Genomic DNA, 24244 nt, shown 5'->3' with positions numbered 1-24244 from the left:
GGGACAGCCAATAACCCAAGTCTGGCCAGATACGGTTTTTATACCTCCTACTGTTCACCTTCACCATGGTGAACCACATAATTGATTTATGGACGTCCCGAGACACAAGCTAGACCCAGAGACTTAATCCTGAAGCTTTATCTGCTGGACAGTAGATGTGGCTTCTGTTCTAGGGTAGCTAGTAATGGGTGGATGTGAGCACACAGCTCCTGGTGCGTGGCTCTCCCATGAGTCACTGGTGTATGGTCCCCATGGAGAAGAACAGTATAGGGGAAAAGGTCAGCCAAGGAAACCCACCCTGGCCCTGAAACCAGAGCAGTGAAAGAAATCTGCTTTGGCCCTGAAACCACAGCCAGTGAATCTGGATCCAAAACCAGAGCCAATGAAAGAAACACTTTACACTGAACGTAGACCCTAAGAAACCACCCTGACGCTGAAACCAGAGCCAAACAAAACAAAACAAACACCCCAAAAAACCCCACCACCACCAACAAAACAAACAAAACAAAACCAAAAAGACAAAACAAACAAAAAAAAAAAACACAAACAAAAACACTTTGGCCTGAAAATAAAGCCAAAAGCAAAAAAAACAAAAAACAAAACAAAACAAAAAAAAAAAAAAAAAAAAAAAACAAAACCACACAGTTTGGTCCAGAGCCAACTCTGCTCCTGACCAACTGAAACTAACCAATCCCTGAGCAGGAAAACTAACCAATCCCTAAACAGAAAATCTTCTCCCTGGGAAAACTCTACCTCTAAGAAGCCCTATCTATATAAGGCCCTCTGCCTGTTCAGTTGCTGACTGTCCTTTCCCACCCTGACAGAGGCAGCCACTCTTCTGGACTCCACATTCCCAAATAAATCTCTTTCTTAAAACAGTTTTGGGTGAAGAGCTCCTTCAGCTGGTATGGGGCAGAACAACCTTGGCTGAGACATTCCCGGGGGTGCTGAGCAGAAAAACCAGAAGAAACAGTTACATATGCTGGGAAACTCCCTTAGGAGTTGAGCAGAAAAAGTAACTTTTCTCTGGAGCAGGAGGAGATTGCTACATTTCTGTAGGGGCTTCCCCTTCAGCAAAGTGAAGCAGAAGTAACGTCTTCAGATAGAGCTGAGTAGAGCAGAGGAGGATAGCTATGCTAGGACATTTTCTTAGGGGAACCAAGCAGAGCTCAGCTGGAAGAGCTCTCTCTAGGAGCAGGATTGCTACATCAGGTGTGGAGACCATCCTCCACTTCCCCCCAGCTTCTGGTATAGCCTGACTTCCCAACATGTCAGGGTGATGTGGTGACCTGGAATGGAAAAAGCTGTAAGGATTCAAAATAAATCACCTTCTTTCTGTCTGAGAGACCTTTTTTTTTTTTTTTTTTTTTTTTTTTTTCCCCTTTTGGGTAGGCAAGGGGCAGGGGAGGGTTTTCACTGAGGACAATGGGAAGGTATCTGGGGAAAGGGGCTGCAGAAGAGCCAGCACAGAAGGGTGCAGTGTGCCTTAGGCACCACCCAGACCCTCGAAGTCCACAGCCCCATGTACTTCTCTAAGTGAATGACGATCTTCAGAAACACATGTCCTTCCAGGATGCAGCCTATGACACGGGGACATAGGGACATGAAGACTAAGTTTTCCCTAAATTCAAAGGACATCACCAGTAGCCACTACAACTTCATGCTTCCCATCTAGCTGCTGAGGCCACTTTCACCTTCTGTCCAGACCTGCCTTGCCCCTCAGTGTGGGGGTGGAAGGCTCCAATCATCCTTTCTCAGAGCTACTTTAGAGACCCCTACTCAGATCACGTGGAATGGGGAGGCAAGGAGCCAGAAGAGGCACTCAGACCCAGGAGATGATGGGAGCCTGCCACCCACTAAGGTGGCAAGGGGAGGGGTCAGGCTAGGCTGGGACAGACTGGGAACTGGGAGGAATAAGGCTGCTTCTGGAGAAGTGGGGTAGGGTCACAGCTCTTGTTTTCAAGAGATAAACTGAAAGCAAGTGACACAGCAGCAGGGAGGACAAGAAAGAGAGAAAAACAAGACAGCTAGAGCACGCAGAGAGCCTGTTAGCAGGGCCCTGGGCGGAGGAGGGGAGGTGGCAGACAGCCACGGCCCCAGACAATGAAAGACTGGCATGAATGTGAGTGAACTCAGAGAACTTTCTGGAAGGAAGGGGAGAGACCCAGGAGCTGGATGAGATCTACTCAGGGAGGTATGCTGGCTGTTGCAGCCTCATGTGTTTCAATGTGTAAAATTGGCCAACACTTTATAATCTGTCTAAAATCATGGGTTGAAGAGGACCTGGGCCTTGGGCCTTATGAACCCCCTCCGTGTGTACACACACACACACACACACACACACACCCTGCTTTGCTTTGTGTAAGTGCTGAGCTGCAGCTAAGTTCCAGAACAGCTCCACCTACTGAGCTGCATGCAGCAGCCTGGGGCCACCAGGCTCCCAAGTCCAGATCTCCAGTAGGCACAGAGATGGCCTGGGTACAAAATGTCACAGTTCCCCTCTGCTAGTGCAAAGTACAAAGAGGCTCCTGCCAGGGACCTGGAACAACTACTCACACAGCCCGTAGAAGATGCCTGGCTCTGGTGTGGTGACTTCAGAGACAGGAGGACTGACTTGTAGCTCTAGCCCTGGTACCTACAGGATGGTTGGGGAGAAACAGAGAGAAAAGAGGTCTTAGTGGTACCCACACAGTTGCTTTACCATATTCATTGCTCCTTCCATGCCCAGAAAATCCCTGGGTCTGTTTTCGTGTGCCTTGCCTTCCTATCATGAGGTATATGGGCACCTAGAGCCTGGACTACATCACTACCCACAACTCCCACTGGCATCTGAGGGGTGATGCTACACCAGGTTATTCAGACTTTTTCAAAGTCTCTTGTGGACCCATAAGCTTACTGAGTGAAAGGGAAAGAAGGCAGAAGAAAAGGATAGAGGAAGGGGAAGAAAAGATATGCAGAAGGGGGGATTAAGGGTAGGAGGGAGACAAGGAGTCAGGAAAGGGGAGGGGGAAGCAGGTAAGAGGAAAGATGGAAGAGAAGGATAGGCAGTGAAGGAGAAAAGGAGAAGGAAAGATGGAAGAGGCAGAGATGGAGGAAGAAGAGAGGTGGATGGAAAGGAAGAGGAAGAAAGATGGAGGAAGAAGGGACACAGAGGAGAGAGGAGGAAGGAAGAGGAGGAAAAGGAGATAGAAAAGTTGAAAGGAAGGGAAGGAGGAAAAAGGAAGAAAGTGAGCCTCAAACCATAGCAAGTGGCCCCTCAGGAGACCCCCGTATTGTTAGAGTTCCCAGTTGTTCCCCATGGGGAACCATGATTGTCATGTCTACTGATAGGTCACAGTGTGCTGCTACACCCTGCTTGAGGTCTCCATATAAGATGAATTACTTTTTAATATTAATTCTCCTGGGCAAAGAAGTCTTCAGTGCTTCAGATAGGGGTGGTGTAGGGCAAAAAGAAGCAAGACGCTTGTCTTCCCTAGGACCAAGGGACTCTTCTGGCCTTGCAGGTCAGGATCATCAGTAGAACCCCCAGGCCTTGATATTTGGAAAACACTGGGAAGATAACGGACCTCAGGGTCAACTCCATGGAGACACATGGCTTGACAGCAGGCTGTGCCATGCTTTGTGGCCCAAGGAAGGTTTGGAACATTTCAATTAATTGCCACTTTTAAATTGAGATGGTTTAAAATCCGTATTTCTGGCTTCTCTTGAAAGGATCGGGAGAACAAGCAACAGTGGGTGATGAGTTGCAGTCCCTTCTCTGGCTCCCACTCATTGCCCTCTTACCCCATGTCTGCCTGGCTCTGCTGTGGTCCCACTGCACTGGGAGGTGGTCTCTATGCCAACCACTGCTTTCCTCACACACTTCTGTGGGCCAGCCTGTCTCCTGGGGCTCTTGTTGTCCCATCTTCTCTCTTTCTCCACATTACAAGACCCTCCCTGAGACCCTGGGGCCTTTCCTTTTTCATCAGTAAACCCTGACATGGGCTCACTCTTGCCCATTTTCTTTGGCATTGCACACTCAGATTCTGGCTTTGGTACCCTCATTGTACACCCCCAGTTAAGGCACTTAATTCATGCTCTCAGCAGGAATATAACAGTCCCTACTTAAGGGTTTACAAAGCCTGCATCACTAGTGAGCTTGGGTTAGGTCATGTGCTCAGGTATCCACAGTTATGCTCACTGTTTTATGTTTATAAGTGGTTCTAGGGGTAGAACCTGGGTCTAAAGCATGCCAGGCAAGTACTTTTCCAACTAACTACATCTATAACCTTCTTTATACTTTTTGAGACAGAGTTTCTCTGACTTGGCCAGGCTAGTCTTGAATTCATTCTACAACCTACTTGCCTTGGACCTGTGAATGGCTGGCTTCCAGACCTGTACTAACAGGCTCAGCTCTGGCCATTGTTTTAATTGCAAGGCTGCCTCCTGCAGGCATTTCTGTTCTATTCACAATGGTAAATGATGAGAAGCTACCCCAAGCACATCCATCTCCACACAGGGCTGCCAATCTCTGTGTTTTACACACACACACACACACACACACACACACACCACTGAGCCAAAAAACCCAGCCTGTATTTCCTGGCTTTGATAAAAATTTGAATCCTTACTTCACTTTGGTTTTAAAAAATAATAAATAGTTAGAGGGTGAAATGTGAAAAACTGAACAGAAAATGTAATAGAAAAATGGGGACTGTCAAGGCAGCAGCCCCAGCAGGTAAAGGATATCTGTGTTACTTCCCCTCCCTGCTCTGAGTTAGAAGTAATCCACTTAGGAGCTGTCCCAGCATTTGGGAAGCTGAGGCAGGAAGATGGTGAGTTCAGAGCCAGATTGTTGCATGGTAAGACCTTGCTCTGAACAACAAAAGGAATCCATTTAGGGGTACTCCCCAGCCCACTCCAGTCCTACCTGGTCTTGGGCAGCCAAGCCGGCCTGTGTGAAAGGCCGCTCATCCTGACCTTCACCATCGTCAGCAGTGCTAGGCCTCCTTAGTGCCTCTTCAGGCTGAAAGCCACACAGGCTCTCAGCATCCATGTCAAAAGTCTCATCCAAGCAAAATATGGCCTCCAGGATGTCCTCATCCATGGTGAAAAGGATAGTGTCTCCAAAGTGCTCAGGGGCTGGGCACATCACCAAGAAGAGAGAAGGTTCAGCTGGGCCCAGGCCCCAATTATCTGCCATCTAGAACATGTTCTGGTGTCCCACACACTATGTAATCAAAAACAGCTGACAGTTCTGATGTGAGCCAACAGCTCAGTCCCCACATTTCACCGAGCTGAGAGCCACTGTGATCTACTGTTAGGACTTCATGGAAGGAGAATCCTTGTCATCTGTCACTAAGCAAGTTCCTAGTGCATGAGAGGCATTAGATGTCCAACCCAGATCCCTGAGCCTGCTTCTGGACCCTAGGGACTTGCACATGCTATGCAAGTGATCTACAATGACCTATAGCCACAGAGTCTCCTTGCTTTAAATCTTGAGACAGCCCTGCTAAGAGACCCAGACTGCCCTTGAACTCAGTCTATAGCCCACATGGGCTGGGGCCTTTGGTGAAGTGAGATTTCAAACAGTGTGTATGGGGTAGGTGGGTAGTCTCAGGGTGATTTTATTATCCATGCATAATCCTAGTGCTGGGATTACAGGTATATACTGCCTAGTCTGGCTTTCTATGGGCCCTATTATGAAGCACCTCCCCTACAAGGTATGGGTATCCTGCTCCCAACCTGGGGAGCTGGGCTCCAGTGACTGGCTGGCCCATGGTCTCCACAAACACCATACCCCTTTGCCTTAAGGCAAGAAAGATGCTACAATTCATGACTCTGACTTGCAGAAAAGCCCCTTCTCAGGTTCAGGATCCTGGTCCCTGGATAGATAGTGTTAGGAGGCCAGCTCTGTCCCACCCACTCTGGAGGAGGTGAGGGATATAGCACGTCTATAAAGCTAGCTCATGGCTTTCCTTCCCCTCCATGCCTCAGCAAGCAGCAAACAAGTACTTCTAGAACATCCCCACAGATATACTGTACCTCCCATCAGGGTTCCCGAGGCTTTGGCAATTTCTCCTTCAAAGATGCACTGTGTATCCAACAGCATGGTGATGTCCTTCACACCACGGAAGGAATGTATTCGAGACTTATTGTAATTCCAAATCCTAATCAGGGCAACTTGGCAAGGGTGTGTGAACTCGATGGAGATGGAGTGAGTCATGCCTGGTGTGAAGGGGGCCAGCCAGACGTGCATGTCATCTTGGGTCCTGTTCACCCCGTCAATGAGGTTGGAGACTACACGTGGGTCTTTCCCGTAAGCTGGTAAAATGTTGATGTCAGGGGGGTCTGCTGTAATGCTGGAGATCTGCACTGGCTCCCCTGTGGAGCTGAATATCTCTATGCCATTAAGGCCAACATAGTGTCTGTCTCCCCATGTAGACTTGATGTCGATGACCAAGTGCTGTCCATAAGGGAGGACTGGGATTTTAAAGTCACTGTCATCATCTGTCTCTATGGAGGGCTCCGGCTCCTCCTGTCTGTGAGGAGTTGGGGGTTCCTCATACCGGCTGCTCCTCTGCTGCTTCAGGAACTCATCTAAGATGTCCCCCTGTGGCTCCAGGGCAGAGATGCGGCCCCGGTGGGCATGGTCAAAGGCTGTGAGGGAGTCCCATGATGCATGCAGTGCATGTTCCTTCTCACCGTACCACTGCAACCAAGGCAGTGTCCCAGTGACCTGGGCATCTTCTGAAAGAGAGAACACGGAGGGGGTAGCACCCTGTTAGTGTCACGCCCTGGAAACTGCCTCATCAAATGGCCCTTAGCTGCCTTGGCTGCCCCATGGCCTGAGGGGCCCATGTGACATCTGGGAGTCTTCAGTGTTGGCCTTGGAGTCTAGATTCTCATTTCAAAAAAGACCAGGAGTATTTTTAATAAGCTTTGAACTTTCTAGGAGTACAACTATTATACAATTCAGGAGAAGGGCTTCAGTTAGAATCTTGAATGTTGTAATGTTGAAGGTTGGTATTTTACAGGCTTGCCCTCCAGACTGGCACTCCTGGGAGGGTGTGGATCCTTTAGGAGGGAGAGCCATGTACCTGAAGGGAACTCTGGGGTATTGGTCTCTGATCTTGCTTTCTTTACTTTCTAGCTACTACGAAGTGAGCAGCTTCCCTCAGCACATGCCACCATCACATGCTGCCTCACTGTGGGCCCAAAGCAAAATGGCCAAATAGTTCAGGTCTGGAGCCTTTGAAACAGTGAGACTTAATAAACCTATTCTCTTTGAAAGATGTCTGTCTCAGGCACCATGACAACAGGAAGCTGACCCAGGAAGGTTATTTTTAGTATTGGAAACTCTACCAGAAGTGATCCCACTTTGAAACTCATATAGCCAGGGACACGTTGTGGCCCTCAGGGTCTGAGTTGGTCACAGTGCGGGCTGCACTGGAATGGAGGTTGGCCCATCATGTGACTGTGACTATACTATAAAGCATTATTTAACAGCAGGAAGAATGAACGAATGTTAAATCTATAATTCCAGCAAGGCCATCCATGTGTATTTAAGGGTAAGGCATCTGCCTACTCCCACACATGGGAGAAAGCCTGAGTCCTTAGCATGAAGATACAAACCAGTCCTCTGAGAGAGGCTCTGAGGCCCCCTCTCAGAATCTGTGAGCCCAGTGTGAACACCGCAGTGGCCCATCCTGGCAGCCAAGCACAGCCAATGATCATCCAGAGGTGTCACTGTGAAGGACAGGGGCACGCAGCACGGCCATTCTATGCTGCCTTCATAGTGGGCAGTGCCTGCACTCCATTTCTTGCCTGCTTTCTAGGGGCTTGGTACCATCCATTATCTCCTCCCTAGCATCTTCTGACACTGCTTCCTCCAGTGCTTGCTGCTGCTCACTCTGCCTGCAAAGGGAGGGTATCAGACCCTGTGGCTTCCTCCTATCATGCCCTGTCCTCCTCTTTTCTGTGCAGACACCCTGCTTCCTGGTGTAATAGCAGCCTCTCACCCTACCCTAATGTAGCCTCCCCTTTTGGGGGAACAAGCTTCAGCTTTCTGGAGACCATCCCATTTGCAGGCCCTCCACACAGAGGCTCTTATTCCCCTGCCTGAGCCAGACAGATGGGATCTATGGTGGCATTGTGAGAGCCCATTTGACTACACTGCAGGGAACCTGCCTAAAAATGATGCCGACTTGGGAGCAGGAGCCAAAAGCTACAGAGAAACCCAATGGTCTTATGTGAGCTCTTGCACCCACTCGTTCCTGAGAGCAGACCCCTGGCGGCTTTTTGATCTTTGGATGCCTAAGACACCTATGGTTCTCAGAACTCCCCATTGATGTGACTTTCTACAAGAGAAACCAACTTCTCAGTTTTTTGTCAATCTTTACTTCATGCATGACATCCCAGACAAAGCTCTTGCATTTGATAGTTCCTGGCCCAGTGGTTCAGAGACATACCACTTGACCTTTCTATCTCCCTGGCCCAGAGAGATAGCTAACTCCTTCCTTCCTTTCTTCCTTCCTTCCTTCCTTCCTTCCTTCCTTCCTTCCTTCCTTTCTTCCTTTTTCCCTCCCTCCCTCCATTCCTCCCTTCCTTCCTTTCCTTTCTTTCTCTCTCTCTCTCCCTCCCATCAGCACTTTCTCCCTTTTTGTGAGATGGGGGTTTCACTACATAGCTCAGGCTGGCCTAAAGCTTGTGATCTCCTTGCCCCAGCCTCCAGACTTTCAGGGACACAGGTATGCCCACCATACCCAGCCTACTCACAGCTTCTTATCACAGTAGTGCCACCCTCTTGCTGCAAAGTCTACAAGTATCTGAGACTTACTTGCTCCTTGGTTCCATCTGGCCTTGTTCTAACCCAGCCATCACTCTCAGCCCCCATGGGTCTCCCAGCTCCCACACAGGCACTGCCCAACTTTAGATCCACTTCTGCAAGGGCCCCTCATTTCCAATGCTGGTGGCAGATAGGTAGAAGGGGACAGGACAGGCATAGGAGAACCCACAAGTGACAGTCTCCAGGCTGATCTGGGAGACTGAAGGCAAGAACCTGGAGTTGACAGGCCTCTCTGTCCCAGCAAACACTTCCTAGGTATTCCCGCACCTCATGCTATCTGTATGTGGTCTGGTCACTTCAACACCCTAAGTCATGAGCCGACAGCAGAGTTTGTCACATACTACTTTCATTGCCATGGTCCCTGTCCACAGCGCTCTGACGTGACTTTTCTTAGTTCTACAACCTTCATCTCCCCCCAGTACCAGTGACATTCTGCTCCACCCCACCAGATGCCTGTCCAAGGACATATTAGGAGTTTTCTCCAGTGGGGCTTTGTCCTTCTGTGACCTCTCTGCTGGGAGAGCTCTTCCTCCAGTTGGTCGCTTCCTTCCAGTGACCCATGCCACCTCATTCTTGCTCCCCGCCATGCCCCAATGCCACACACACACAGCATGAGGTCCTAGAAATACCTAGGAAGTATTTGCTGGGGCAGGAAGGCCTGTCCACACCTGTTTCTTGCCTTCAGTCCCCTGGCTCAGCCAAGAGGTTGTCACCTACAGGTTCTCCCATGCACGCCTTGTCTACTTCTTCCTATTTGCTGCCAATAAAGAGCCAAGAAGTCCCCGCATTCTCTCTTCCCAGGGGCTGGTATGAAAAGTGGCAGAAGAAGCTCTAGCATGGGCTGTCATCACTTGTGTCCCTGTGATCTGAGTTCCTCTGACTGAAAGCCCACAAGCATGCCAGGAGACACTGAGCACCACACATCAGGAACTTGGCCAGCATGCCTTTGCCAGGGTGCAGGGACTTGGCATTCCTTCTGAGTCTGCCTTCCAGACTCTTCTCTGAGTCTCACACTTGGTTCTAAAAGGAGAGGTGCAGACTTTCTTCTGGTCCTCTCGGGTGTGATGGCAGCTGGACATCTATGTACCTCCCTGTGTCTCTCTGTCTGCTGAGAACCAAGCTAAGGCTTGGCCTGTCACTGCTGACAATCCTATCCTAAATCTGATAGACAAGAAGTTTCTTTTTTCTTTTTTGTGGTACTAAGGATGAAACCCAGGGCCTTGCCCACACTAAACAAACACTGTCTCACTAAGCCATGTCTCCAGTCCCAATCCTAAACCCAAATGGGCAGCAGAAAGCAATGGTGTCCATCTGCAGTCTATGATGTCTGGAAGGACCCATGATGATGACATGACGGGATCCAAGATGCCAAAGACTATTCCTGTGTGAAGGAGTGGAGTCAGCTATGATGCTTGGTGTTTATAAGCTGCCCTCCCATCTGCATCAATGGTTACTAACACAAGAAACAAGGATGGACAAAGATAAACCCAAGAACCAACTTCAGTTATTGCTGATTGGGTAAGGGATGGACACCTGACCCAAGTCTACCAATAAGGCCCCCTGAGATTCTGGAACTGGCTGCAGGGCCCAAAGCCAGCACTCAGGCACTCAGGCCTGAGAGCCCTTTGACTGCCTGTGAACAAACTAGTGAGGAAAAGGAGGCCTGGAGGTCTTGTGAGGAGAACCAAGGGGATGGGGAGAAGATGCTATTAGCCTTTGGCATCAGAGTACCCTGAGTTCTCCACTGCTCAGAGTGGAGGGTGATGAGACCTCATCTACCTGTGGTCAAGGAACCCCACTTCCAGAATGTTCATGGCATTACAGTAAAATCTGATTCCTTGCTGAGCCACACTGAAGCCACAGACTCACCATGGTGAGGACAGAGCTCTGCAGCCACTGTGAGCTTACTCACTCCACTAGCATCTTGGTGGACTCAGCCAGTTGCTTCATAGAGGCCCAGGCATGGGCTTTGGCACTGGAGTGATGGGTAATAACACAATTTCTAAACAACTTTCCTCATTAGCAAAACCAGCTAACAAGTATTAAATCTCAAGAGCTCAGTTCTTAATGTGTCACTGAGCCAAGCAGGGAAATGCCTGGCAAGAAACTAAGTGAGATCGAGGCCTATGAACTTGGACAGCTGGACTGTTGCCTGTCACCAAGAACTCCCTGCGGTTCCTTGTCTGTTTAGAGCCTGGCTGACCATTCAGTGAGCGCTGGCAGCTATGCTAATCAGCCCCAAGAGTACTGGCTCCAAGCATGGATGGTAGGGCTGATTCACTATGGTTCAAATTCTATACTAGCCCCACTGGCTGTGGGAAAGGAAAACCCAGGAAAGTTACTTAAACTTCACTTTTTAATCTATAAGATGGGTTCAGAATCATTAAGGTTAGACCAGACCTTGGCAAAGAGCGGCACACAGACCCAAGCCCTGAAGCTGCTTGTCACCACTGTCCTGCACCACAGCATGTCACCTGAGGCAGGCTTTCATACTCAGAAAACTTCTCTTTCTGTCTGTTTTCTGGTGTGTGTGTGTGTGTGTGTGTGTGTGTGTGTGTGTGTGTGTGTGTGTGTGTGTGGTGTAATTGTGGGTGCATGTATACATAGATTTGCATGCCTGTGGAGGCTGGAAGAGAACCCTTGGTCATCACCTTCAAGGGATATCCACCTCCACTGAGACACAGTCTCTCACTAGCCTGGATATCATTATTTGGTTAGACTGGTTGGCTAACAAGGAATCCCTACTGCCTCTGCCTCTGCCTCCCTAGAGCTGGGACTAGGAGGATTTGGGGGACCGACTCAGATCTTCAAGTACTTTGCAGCCACCCCCAGTCCCACACCCCTGCCCATTTTAATGTTTTTCTTTCTGTGTAGCAGAGGTCAATCTAGAGCTGGTGATACTCCTGCCTCAGTGCACTGCATGTAGAGGTTCCAGGCTTGGTCCTACCATGCCCTTTTGAGGATTCCTGAGCTCTACTCATTCTCAGAGTCTATATTGGGGATCATCACCATCCTCACAACCTCAGGCCTCTGAGATAGAAAATTACTGCCTCTTAAGAAGTAAGCAGAATGTTCAGCAGAGCATTCCTAGATACAGGCTTGTGGTTTTACAGCCAGTTAAAGAATAGCTCAGGATATTCTCCTGCTGCAGTTTTACAGCCGGTTAAAGATTAATTCAGGGCATTCCTTCTACTGACCCTTTCATCCTGCCCACTTGCAAACCCCAGCTCACATCCTGCCTATGGTCCTCCCTGAGAAAATAAAATTTGGCAGCTTGATCAGAATATGGACTTACTGTCGTTCTTCTTTTCCCTTGCCCTTCGATTCCCCTGGGTGTTTCCCAGTTCCTCATTGACTGCAGCAGCAAAGATCCAGAGGGCAGCCAGTGATTATGTGGGTTAGCCCTCAGAGTCTGAGGGATTTGCTGTGCATCTGATGTGACACATGAGGAACCAGGCAGACACTCACTGATACAGTGCATGGAGACGATTCACTAAGGACAAGCATGGATTCCTGTGGCCACACCAACAAGAGGCAGAATCAGAGTACAGGTGACACAGGCTGGGGAAGGGGAGCAGAAGCAGTGACCGTCTGCTGGGACATGCTTCTCTGCCTGACACAGCCCACCAATCACCAATCTCAGGTGGCCATCCACAATCTCTGTGGTGCAGCTCGTATCCATTACAGCTGAGGGAGGGGATGCTTTGTAGGAATAGGTGTGTGTGTGGGGGGAGGGGGTAGTATGCAACCCAAGCTGATGCCTCACTCATGACCTGTTAGACACTAACCAAGTGCCAGGCTCTGCTGCTTCACTGAAGCCACTGTCTTGTTTGTTCCTCACATCTCTAACAAAGGTGTCAATCCCACCTTATAGATGAAGACACTGAAGCTCAGACAGAAGACAGCCTGCAAACAGCTTTATCAAAGGTGCAGAATGAAGTTCAAGTTGGAAAACCATGTATGGTAATAAAAATGGGCCAAGAGACAGATCCTGGTGCCAGTGGCAATCACATCTAGGAGTTCAACATGCAGAGTAACCAGTTACCCCTCTTTGTATCACCTCTCTGGCTCAGACAGTGGACTTGTGACTCCTACTTGAGAAAAAATCCTTCTTGGTTTATAGATAAGGCAACCAGAGTCTAGGAAAGCAAATGGCTTCATGCCGAGTGAGGCTTCCTGAAACTTACCTTTGCTGGCTGGCTGGTCATCACCATGGCTACCACTTGCATCCTTCTTCAGGGCCCTCCTCCCACTAGCAGGCCGATCCCTGTTAGGAGGCTGGCTGAAGATGTCTAAGTCATCGCCACAGGCTTTGGAGGACACCCTCTGGGGTCTATCTTCAGTGATGACATTCCAGCTGCTAGTCTTCCCTTGCTCACGCCGAGGGCCTTTTTCCCTGGCCTCTACCTCTCCAGGAGTTTCACCAATGACATCATCTACTGGAAGCCTGCTCTTCTGTTCCAGATCCTTTTCAGGACTGAGCCACAGGGGTTTGGGCTTCCTGCCTGCCTGTTTCTTGTCCATCCCTGCTAGAGAAGGCTGTAACCAGTGTGGGGTTTTCCCAGCAGGTTCTGGGATTCTCTTGCCTTTGAGGTTTTCCAGCTGTTGGATCAAAGAGGGTTCCTCTTCTAGAGGAGGACATTTCCCAGGGGAGGAAGAAGAAGGGACACTGGGTCCATCACCCATTGAGGCAGGGGCTGTCAATTGTCTTACATCTTCCTGTAACTTGGACAAACTGTCCTTTCGGCAATGAGTAGAATTCACCTTTTCACCATAGAAATCTCCTTGTGAGGAAACTGTCATATCCACCAAGGCTTCAGCTGGCTGTGAGCAGCTGTGCCCAAACTCCTCATCCCCATTCATGCCAGCCATCTTAAGGGCACCTTTGCTTTCTTCCCAGCCAGCACTCAGGGCCTTGTCTAGGCTCTCATTCTTCTGGCTCTGAAGGTCAACAGGGATGATACAATCAAAAGGGGCTTTGCCTCCTCCTTTATCTAACACGCCATCAAAGATGAGGCTTTTGTTGACATAGACTTTCACGTTCTTGGCACCAACATCAAGATCCTGAATGCACAAAATGGAACAAAAGGAAAATGTGTGTCATCAGGCTGATGTGTCAGATTGTGCAAGTAAAGATGCCCCCAACAGAAATGTAAAGTGCCAGAAATGTGAGCACTCTAGAGCCGAGCCAGCAGCTGTGAAATGAACTCCCCCCTCCTCTCCCTGCAAAGCTGTGCATACTCTAGGAATCAAAGAACTTTTCTCAAAGAGGCAGCCTCAGTGCTGCCTTGGCTTTCATGGCCCCCGTCAGGACCCTGGTAATGGCCCACTAATTGGTCTCACTGCTTCCTGGTCTCTTGCTGCTTCATCCTGATTCACATTGCCACCAGAGTTCATCTCCTACAGGAGCAGAGATGCCCCGTCATTCCCTTGTGACACCCTTCACGGCTTTTCACAGCCTATAGCAGCATTCTTTAAAGATTGGCTCCAGCCAGGTGTAGCGGTGTATGCCTGTCATCCTGGCACTTTCCAGGTCCCTGGACATAGTGAGTTTGAGGCCAGCATGAACTACAAAGTAAGATTCTGTCTCAAAAACAAGCAAAACAAAAAACAAAACAAAACAAAACAAAACAAAAAAAAAACCCACAGAACAGACAAACAAAAACTCCAAAATGAAAGACCCACATACATTTGTGCACACAAAAATAAACGTGTATTTTAAGTAAACTAAAATGAAGTGTGGTTTCTGAGGCTTCTGTGTCAAGGAGACCTGGTGTGCATGTCCAACGCTATCTCCTGGGAGGATTCCTGGTGTGTCTCATACTGTGTATCTTGAAAGCAGAGCCTGAGACAAGGACTTGCTGTAGACAGAGATAGGGAAAGTAAGACAGGGTAGGAAGAAGCCCCCAGAGTGTCTGAGCTCATCATTGCTGGAGGAAGTTGGGGTTCCATCCTGCTGAGACTCTAACAAATGCATGGCACGTACCTTGGAAATGTTTCCCAAAGACAGAAGTTAGTCCATTTGTGCACTGTTTGCTCAGGTGGCCCCTGGGCAATCATCACAAGCTGGGCATGTTTCCTCAGCAGACAGCCCAGCAAGCAGCTCAGGTGCAGCAATGCCAGCATGCCAGGGACCCACTAACTTCAGCTGCAGTTGCAGTCAGGGAAAGACCCTGAGGTTGTGGAGCAGGTGCCAAGGCCACAGTCTTGACAATGCAGTGTCAGTTTCTAGGGAATCTTTGCGCTACTACCAAATTTGCACAAGAGTATGGAGAATGCAGGCCAGCATGACATATAGTGACCTTTAAAGAAAGGTCCCTTTTCCCTCATAACCCAAACGCATGGCCTTGTGTCATGCATGTATCTGATGCTTATCTATTCATGCTTAGAATAAGAACTCCCCTCCTCCAGCTACTGGTTACTTTCCCACCTGTGGGAGTTCTACTGTGGTAGAACTCTTGCCAGGCTTTATCAAGGAATATAATGCATACATCAGACAGTAAACACCTCTTTACAGCTACTTGGTAAGTCTTAACACGTACGTTTCCCTGGAACAATCTCCACTTAGGATAAAAGACTCCCATCACCCCAAGTTTCTTTTCACATTTTAAAATCCCACTCACCTGCTCACCATCACTACAGGCATGCACCCGTATGTGTGTGTGTGTGTGTGTGTGTGTGTGTGTGTGTGTGTGTGTGTGTGTGTGCTCACGCGCACGCATGTGTGCGCGCATATTTGTTGTCAGAGGACAACTTGGGGAAGAAAGTTCTCTCCTTCCACCATGTGTATCTAGGAATGGAACTCAGGCCATCTGGCTCGACAGCAAGTGTTTTTACCCAGCGAGCCACCTAAACAGGCCCCGTTTTATAAACTGACACTCAGATTTTCTAGAATTTTGACATATAGCTTGCTTGCAGTGTGCACTCCTTTCTATCTGGCTTCTTTCACTTAGCATAATTCCTATGAGATGCATCCAGACTGTGAGAGACTATGGTTTTCTTCCTTTCAATTGCTGAGTGTTCTAGTCTTCAGAGGTGCCCCACAAGTTGCTGTTACCCCTACAGTGAATCAGTCACTCTGGCTACACATCAGGCTTATCTAGAATCCACTGTGCTAAGGCACCCACAGCCAGAACAATGGTTTACCCCTGCTGTCTGGGTGATCACAGCAGAGCCCTTCTCTCAGCTATGACAGTGGTTACATCCAAAGTCATGGGATCTCGTGCTCTCCTGTCATGGTTGGCTCAGTGGAACAAACAGGCAGCTATTCCTCCTTCATGGTCCCCTTGGCTGGGCTTCCAGTGATGTGCCTGTGTTATTTGGCTTCGGCCTAGCTGGCTACTCCCCTGTCTAGCTTCCTTGGCTTGTATCCACTTCTGCAATCCCCACCAGTTCAGCTGGGCCTTAGAGACTAGGATGCCCTAGGTTCAAGACTAGCTTTCTGTACTCTCATGGTACATTTGGTTCGAGGGTGCCCATCCCCTGACTCTCTAGTCCTAACCTTTCCATTGGGCCCTACAGGATGGGTTTCCCTCCCACCACTCTCCTCTTGGGAATATCAAACTGTTATGTGCCTCAGATCCATCAAATACTTTAAAAAACAAAACCAATAACAAACCTACAAAACACATAGGCTAGCCTTGAACATGGATTCTGTCTGCCCTGGCTTCTTAAGGTGCTGGAGTTACAGTTCCAACAGACTTCTACTTTACTTCCCCCAAGCCAACCCTCTCCCCTACTCAGTCAGCTTCCCAAATCCTAGGCAGCCCCTCTATGACCTTGTTCCTGCCCCTGCCACATGCCACCTGTCAGGAGGGCCTGTTTCTCTTCTCTCCAATGTGACTTCATCTTCCACAGACACTGCTGCCCCAGTGCAGGCCACTGCCATCTCTCCAGAGACACCCGAATCCACTAATTGGTCTCTCTGCTCCTACTCTGCACTGTCACCCAGCACACACACTTCACTTCCCACATAGCAGTCAGACTCACTTAAAACAACTGCAGCCAGAGTTCAGCAACCTCCTGCCTAACACAACGAGTGTCCATGCTGTCAACCCCAATGCCCCTTATAGTCCCAGGTCTCATACAGGGATCCTTGCTGCCACAGCCCACATCAGGCTCTAACGAACACCCCCACCCAATCCCCTCTATACTCTGATGCTCTTGAGTTCCCTCTGTCTCTGAAATTCTCTCATCAGCATTTCTGGGGGTCTTAGGAGCAGGTTTTCTTTTGTTTTGTTTGTTTGGAGAGAAGGTATGTAGCCTTGGTTACTATCGATCTACTCTCTATGTAGACCAGTGAAGCTTATAGAGATCTGTCTGCCTCTGGGCAACCTCAAGTTTATGGAGATCTGTCTGCCTCTGCCTCCCCAGTGAGGGATTAAAAGCATGCTCTACCATAGCTGACTAAGGGGGCTTTTTTTATTTCAGACAGGGTTCCAGGTGTGAGATCTAGCATTTCAAGTGCTGGGACTACAGACCTATACACCTCCATGCCAGCTTGGCTGCTAACTTGTCTTTCCTAACCAAAGTGAATAAGTCAGCAGAGGTCCTCCACAATTGCCCAAGGATATAGGACATGTTAGGATCCCTGCCATCATGAGGGAACTGACACATGACTAGCTTGGACATTCTCCTAAGACCAGAGAGGAATAAAGAGAGCAGCAGCCTGTGGCTCTTCCTCATAGGCTGCTCTTGCCCAGCTTTGACTTCTGATCTGTGTTTGGCCCAGTGTGGGCACTGTGGCCCCAGAACTACCCACCTACCCCCATTCTTCATGCCTTAGCCTCCCTGAAAGCTAAATCTGCACACTGTAACTAAATTCCTGGATCACCACGGACCCATTTGCAGAACCATGCAGAAGAGCCATCAAACCTGTATCCTACCACAGGAACTCAGCTTCAATCATCCAATTGCAGGGTGGCAGGCTACTATTTGCTGGCTGTCAGAAAAGTCGATGTTCAGAGTACGCTTTTACATGTTTATATGGATGTGTGCTCTGTTTAGTGAAGGCACAGAGCAAGTGTGTGCTATGAATTAATCAGAATACAGCTCATGCAGGAGGATGGCATGGGCAGCTTTCAATGAGCAGTCCTGAAAATTAACACCATGGAAACATATGGTGAGGCAGAAACACATATTTAAAGAGGTGGTAGGGTATAGATGGGCTTCCCATCCAGACAGTGGTGGATAGGCAACCTAGCTTTTCTAATGGGATGTCTGGCCCCTAAACCAGGTCTTACACAAACATTTGAGGGCCCTACCTGACTGTAGATGTCCACTGTTCAGAATTCCCTAAAGAATTTTGGCTGTGGCAGAGGAAGGCAGGTAAGAGATATAAGAGAGGTAAAGAAAGAGTGAGCTCTGGGGGGCAGGCGGTGTTCATGAGCTGGTCATGGCCACTGGGAATGAGAGGCTCCTGCCTGACCTGCAGCTTGCATTTCACATGTTTCCAGCATACACTACTGTGCCTATGGGTAGATTTGGTATGGAATATCTTGGTAGGGAACAAAAAACTAACATTTGCACTGTCTCACAGTCCTGAACACCCTGCAAGAAGGCATCCGAACTCTCCTTCCTCCCTTTGTGTCTAGATAGAGCTCAGTTATGGCTATGGGTAGCACAGACTGAACTACCTGTGTGGGTGGAAATTTGCCCCCCCCCCACGTTTCCTAATTAAGTCCCACATACCACCTCCCGCTCCCTAGAGGTAATGGTCTTGGCACCTTGCAGTGGGTGTGTGTGTGTACACACATCCTTCCAGATTTTGTTCTACCTACAGCCACCACTCAGCATCTGTGGGGGATTTATTGCAGGGTCCCTGTAGATACCAGCATTGTCTCATGCTGCAGTCCTGTGTATTTAAACATCACAAATTTGCATATAACCTATGTACACCTTCCTGCTTTCTTCAAACCATGTCGAAGTGACTTATAAAGCCTAATACAATGTAAGTGCTATGGAAATTGTTACACTACATTGTTTAGGGAAGAAAGAAAAATATGTTCAGTAGAGATTTTTTTTTTTTTTTTACTGCATATTTTTATGCTACTGGTTGAATTCTGGGATGGGAACCTGCAGGTAGGCCAGGCTGTTGTTATGTAGGTGGCCATATAAACATCATCAGACCTCAAGGGTTGTACTAGGAAGCTATATGGGGATCCACACCTGTACCAGAGCCTTAGGGCTAGGGGCTTGCAGGTGGGCACCCCTCGGCATTCCCTCAGCAAAGCTCTAGAAGGATGCCTTTATAGACCTGGGGAAAATATTTTCCTTCTGTAAGACCTAGTCTCTGCCTCATGTCCCGTTACCAGTGCATCAACCGAGGCTCTTTCTTCTTTACCCAGGATCCAGTATGTTCAGAAATCCCATCCTTCCGACTACGTCACCTAGAACCATCTGTGAGTGTGCACTTGCGTGCAAGTACAATTCTCCTGCTTCCCTTCTTTGTTTAATGAGAGATGTGGTGGTACTTGTGCTGGCTCAAGTGACACTCTGAAGTCCCATGGCTGCTACATGGTCCCTTTCCCTGCTCTCATTTTCCCTTTATGCTCTTTCTTTCCAGTTCTTAAGAACCAGACACATTGAGATAATTCATGCTTAGCACATCATAAGTATCACTGCAACCTAGGTAACTGAATTAGCTTGCCAAGTTCACTTACCTCCCTAGCCTGGCATGGATCAATGCCCTGCCCCTTCCAATGAACACACCTACTACTCAGCAAAGGGGAGTGGTCATGCGGCTTCTCTGAGGCAGAGCTGAGGGGTGCAGAGCTCTAAAGTCACTATCTCCAGAGGTGACTACCAGCTTCAGCATCATGGCCAGCCTATGCAGCAAAGCACCTGAGTATAGCGTTGGCTGAATCCAAACATCATGACAGGTCTAGGAAAGCAAACCATGCCTTGGGTGGTCACTCAGCTACAGTAGATTTCATTTGTGCCAACATGAAGGTATCCATTCACCAGACCCACTGTATAGAGAATGTGAGCCAGTGTCTTCCCAATCTGCACCCAAAGAAGGTTCTAAAGGAGGAAGCAACTAGAAGCCCTGGGACTCTTGGAGGGGATGTGGGGGGTCTGCTTCCTATATTGCTGCTTCTACTTGGTTGTACCAGGCTTTGGAGACTCTGGAAAGCAAGCTGCTGTGTCTACAGAGTGGCCTGTCAGGTTTCAGGCAGGCTCAGCACAGCCTATTCCAGGAAGGCCCTAGCCCTTCTGACTTTCCTATGTCTGCTTGATGCCAGTTGCTGCTGGCTTTGCTCTGGGCTCTCAGACTTTGCTCTGGGCTCTCAGACTTGCTATTTGGCTTCCTGCCCCTCTGCTAACCATCTGTGTATGCCTGGCCTACCAGGGCATGTGGCCTCTGTCCTGAGGCTTACATTTGCTCCTTCCTTCAAGTTCCTATGTATGAGCTGCCATAGCTCTGTCTCTGTCAGGAAGGGTAACTCAATGCTCTCTCACATGTCCCTTGAGGAGGATGACCAAAGCAATATATCTTCGTCATGAGGACACTTACTTTTCTCAAGAGACAGGGAGACAGTGAGTAGGGTGGCAGATAGGAGAGGAAGAAGCTGATGAAAAAGGAGGCAAGCTTTGGAAATAAATGGTAGGACTGCAGCTGAGTTGACCAGAGGGACAAAGGGACTGGGGCAGGACAGGATGGGGGAGGTCAAGATGCTGTGGTTGTTGGGCAGGCAGGCTTGGATCAGGGTATAGAGCTGGGATATAGAGCACTCAGGGGAAAAGGGGTAGGAAAGAAAGCAACTGGGTGGACTCAGGCCTGGGTCAGTAATGGCTCTAGGGAACTAATGAGCAAATGCCATAGCATGGGACTGCCCTGAACTTAAGAGAAGGACCTTTCATGAGTCCCTTTTCCATCCTCCTGGTGGCTCCCCATTAGAGTGCTCCTTGGTTGCCCCTCCCCTATCTTCTCTTTATATGGACAGTGTGGATCCAGCCCCATGGGCAGCCAGCTAGGCAGTTGGTCACCATTAGCTTTCCTGAGAAGACAGTCCCAGCAGACATTATAGCCCTGCTCCTGAAAATCACCAGCCACAGACTCAGACACTGATTCACCCTGCCACACAGCTGTCCTGCCATGCAGCTGTCCCTCCACACAGCTGTCCTGCCATGCAGCTGTCCCTCCACACAGCTGTCCTGTCACGCAGCTGTCCCGTCACGCAGCTGTCCCTCCACACAGCTGTCCTGTCACACAGCTGTCCTGTCACACAGCTGTCCCTCCACACAGCTGTCCCGTCACACAGCTATCCTGTCATACAGCTGTCCTGTCATACAGCTGTCCTGTCACACAGCTGTCCTGTCACACAGCTGTCCTGTCATACAGCTGTCCCTCCACACAGCTGTCACACAGCTGTCCTGTCATACAGCTGTCCTGTCACACAGCTGTCCTGTCACACAGCTGTCCCTCCACACAGCTGTCCTGTCACACAACTGTCCTGTCATATAGCTGCCCTGTCACACAGCTGTCCTGTCATACAGCTGTCCTGTCACACAGCTGTCCTGTCATACAGCTGTCCCTCCACACAACTGTCATACAGCTGTCCTGTCATACAGCTGTCCTGTCACACAGCTGTCCCTCCACACAACTGTCACACAGCTGTCCTGTCATACAGCTGTCCTGCCACGCAGCTGTCCCGTCATACAGCTGTCCTGTCACACAGCTGTCCTGTCACACAGCTGTCCTGTCACACATCTGTCCTGTCACACAGCTGTCCCGTCACACAGCTGTCCCGTCATACAGCTGTCCCTCCACACAGCTGTCACACAGCTGTCCTGTCACACAGCTGTCCTGTCACACAGCTGTCCTGTCACACAGCTGTCCTGTCACACAGCTGTCCTGTCACACAGCTGTCCTGTCACACAGCTGTCCTGCCTAGCATATCCTGCTTTTGGCTAAGAGTATGGGGCCTCAGCTATCCTGAGTTTGTACCTGCCCTGCCAGGGAATCCTGGCCTAGGCCTAGCCTCTAAGGTCAACATCTCAGCCTTATGGTAATGATCAGTCTCCTGTCCACCAAGTACTTTGCTTAATGCCACCAGGTCACTTGCCTCAGATGAATAAATGTTTGCTGTGATCAGAATCCAAACCAAATGTTAAAAAAAAAAATTTTTTTTTTTTTAGACAATTTGGGTTGTTTAAATATGGAATGGTCATTAAAGCAAAACAAAAACTACTGTCAGGCCCTATGATGTTGGACATTGGGCTTATAAAAAACACACACTTGAGTATCCAGAGGCAGTGAAGTGTCCATGAATGAAAAGGGCCATGGCTAGGACTCACACTGAAATGCTCTGTGATAGAACAGGAGTGGCAGGGTGGGGATGCTCTTGGGTCAACACTCAACAGTCTCCTCATTGGCACTATTTGAATTCCTTCCAGAAAAACAGATGCCAATGTATCTGTTATCATGCAAGAAACCAGGTACACCCAAGTATGGTGTATCTACCCTCAGCATCCCGCAGACAGCAGCTATGGTGGTCTTTTAGACCCTTTTGTCACACTGTCTCCTGCTTAGAACATTCCAGTGATTCTAAGGCTGGTATCTGTACGGAGGTAGGAAGCCCAGGGCTCACCTGAGCACCTATGTACGTTCAGGGAACAATGTTTATAACACAAAGTGGTGGAGATCAGTAAGCTCCGTCCCACATGTAGTTACTCATTCTCACACATGTGTGCCTCTCACAGGCCTGACTCCTGGAGTAGTGGACCAACGACAGCTGTCACAGCAGACATGGCTGTGCTGTCCTCTGTGTGCTGTCAAGTGTGGCCTCTTGTTCTTACTTTCCTTACCAAGTCTCTCTTCTCAGGGCAGCTCACACAAAAGGGAGAGTAGCTGGAAATGTTAACCTGAGCATGTAACAAACAGCTCATTCCAATCAAAATGAACCCCCTTACTCTAGGACTCTCTTCCAATCCAAGTAAACCTTGCTCTCCCACTTAGCTTTCCTTCCTCCAACTCCTATACACAAAACATTGCATTAACAAGTCATGTCTGCGGGCCAAGCTGTATTCCCTATAAACTCTCATTTTATCTCCTCCAAAACACACAGCAATGGAGTTCTCTGGAGAATATTAAATCGCCCATGCCACAGCTGCATTTGTTTGTGTTTTTCTGCCCCTGGTAAGTTCTGGCAACAGATGGTTGTGTGCCGTGTAAGCAGTGTTCTGCAGTGCCACTCCATGCTCCACCGTGGTGCCAGAACCCCCACTTCCCTGCCCACAGTACACCTCCGACGCTCCCCTGACTCAGAGGGCCCTGAGCCCTTTCTGTATTCTGCATGTCCCTAGAAGGCTGAGTACAGGTAAATAAGGGCCTGTCTTGGCTGAGGCACACAGCTTCTCAGCATTGTGATCCAGTGTGTAAAATGTGCCCAAGATTCATGTGTAGTGACCATGCTGTCCACGAGGCATGGACTTGGGCAGGCCACAGCATCTCATTTCCCATTCTAGAATAAGGTGTGGGGAGCACTTGCAGGGAAGCCCCAGCCAGCCTGGGATCCTGAACAGCAGGGTGGGGGACTCTGAGCACTTGAGAGATGTCCAGGGAGGAAGGGAAGTCACAGGTCATGGGTCCTTGGGACCTTTCTTACATATTCCAGATACTTGTTTTTCTCAAGTCTAAACTTTAGGAATTTATTAACAAAGAAAAGCAGCAACCAAGGGGAGTTTTCTGATGCTGGTCTGGGCAAAAGGGCTCATGAGTAGAGCCATAGGGACTGTGTCCACCTCGTGGGTCTCAGGCCTGTGGTGCCTAGCAGTTGGTGGATGGTGGTTATGGGAAGAACTAGAGAGAAGAACAAGGGTGGGGTGGGAAGGAAGGAGGAGGGCAGAGGAGAGGGAGAAGGTGCTAAGGGCTCTTCTGGGGGAGTGTCAGCTTTGTCCTCGGGCAGTCTCCCCTGGGTGTAAGAAAGGGCAGCACTCAGCACTCAGTTGCTGGAGGACTACAGGAATACGAACTCACCCACTGGTTCTTTTGTCCACCCATCTATCACCTGCTCATCTCCTTGGAATAGATGAGTGGTAGAGACCTCTGGCCCTACTGTCTTGGAGCCCACAACCTACAGGGGAGGATAGAGAAGGTCCACGAAGCCTAGAAGTGGCTCAAGGGCAGGGGCCTATCCCTGGAGAAAGCATCACCTGAGGAATCTGAAGGACAAACATCACCGGGAGGAGGGCAGGGACAAGGGTGTGGCCACAGCAGCCAGCACTCAGAGGAGGCTGGCATGAGAGAGGGGAGGCACTGATGGGGACAGCAGAGACTGGCACAAGAGCATTAGGAGGCTCAGTTGTCACACCAGCAGCTTGACCTTGATCCTATGGGTCAAAGGCTTTGAAGCAGCAGGAGAGGGTGACAGGGCCTCCCTAGGAGCTGCTGGAGACAGGCTGGAGGGCTAAGGC

General features: G+C 49.3%; 1 protein-coding gene across 3 annotated transcripts in view; it reads right to left on the bottom strand.

The window, feature by feature from the left end:
* Nucleotides 1-24244, bottom strand: part of Katnip (katanin interacting protein) — a 165695-nt gene that overhangs the window by 16422 nt on the left and 125029 nt on the right. For all 3 annotated transcript variants that reach the window (XM_051192908.1, XM_051192909.1, XM_051192910.1), the window contains 4 exons: nucleotides 13015-13891; nucleotides 6025-6729; nucleotides 4910-5121; nucleotides 2557-2635 (listed from right to left, as the gene is read on the bottom strand). In XM_051192908.1, coding sequence (XP_051048865.1) covers nucleotides 2557-2635; nucleotides 4910-5121; nucleotides 6025-6729; nucleotides 13015-13891 — 1873 coding nt within the window. The remainder of the gene's footprint in view (nucleotides 1-2556; nucleotides 2636-4909; nucleotides 5122-6024; nucleotides 6730-13014; nucleotides 13892-24244) is intronic.

This window comes from Phodopus roborovskii, unplaced genomic scaffold, assembly GCF_943737965.1.
Source record: "Phodopus roborovskii unplaced genomic scaffold, PHOROB, whole genome shotgun sequence".
NCBI lineage: Eukaryota > Metazoa > Chordata > Mammalia > Rodentia > Cricetidae > Phodopus > Phodopus roborovskii.
Note: the sequence above shows the minus strand (reverse complement) of the source record. Positions and strands in the feature narration are given on the sequence as shown.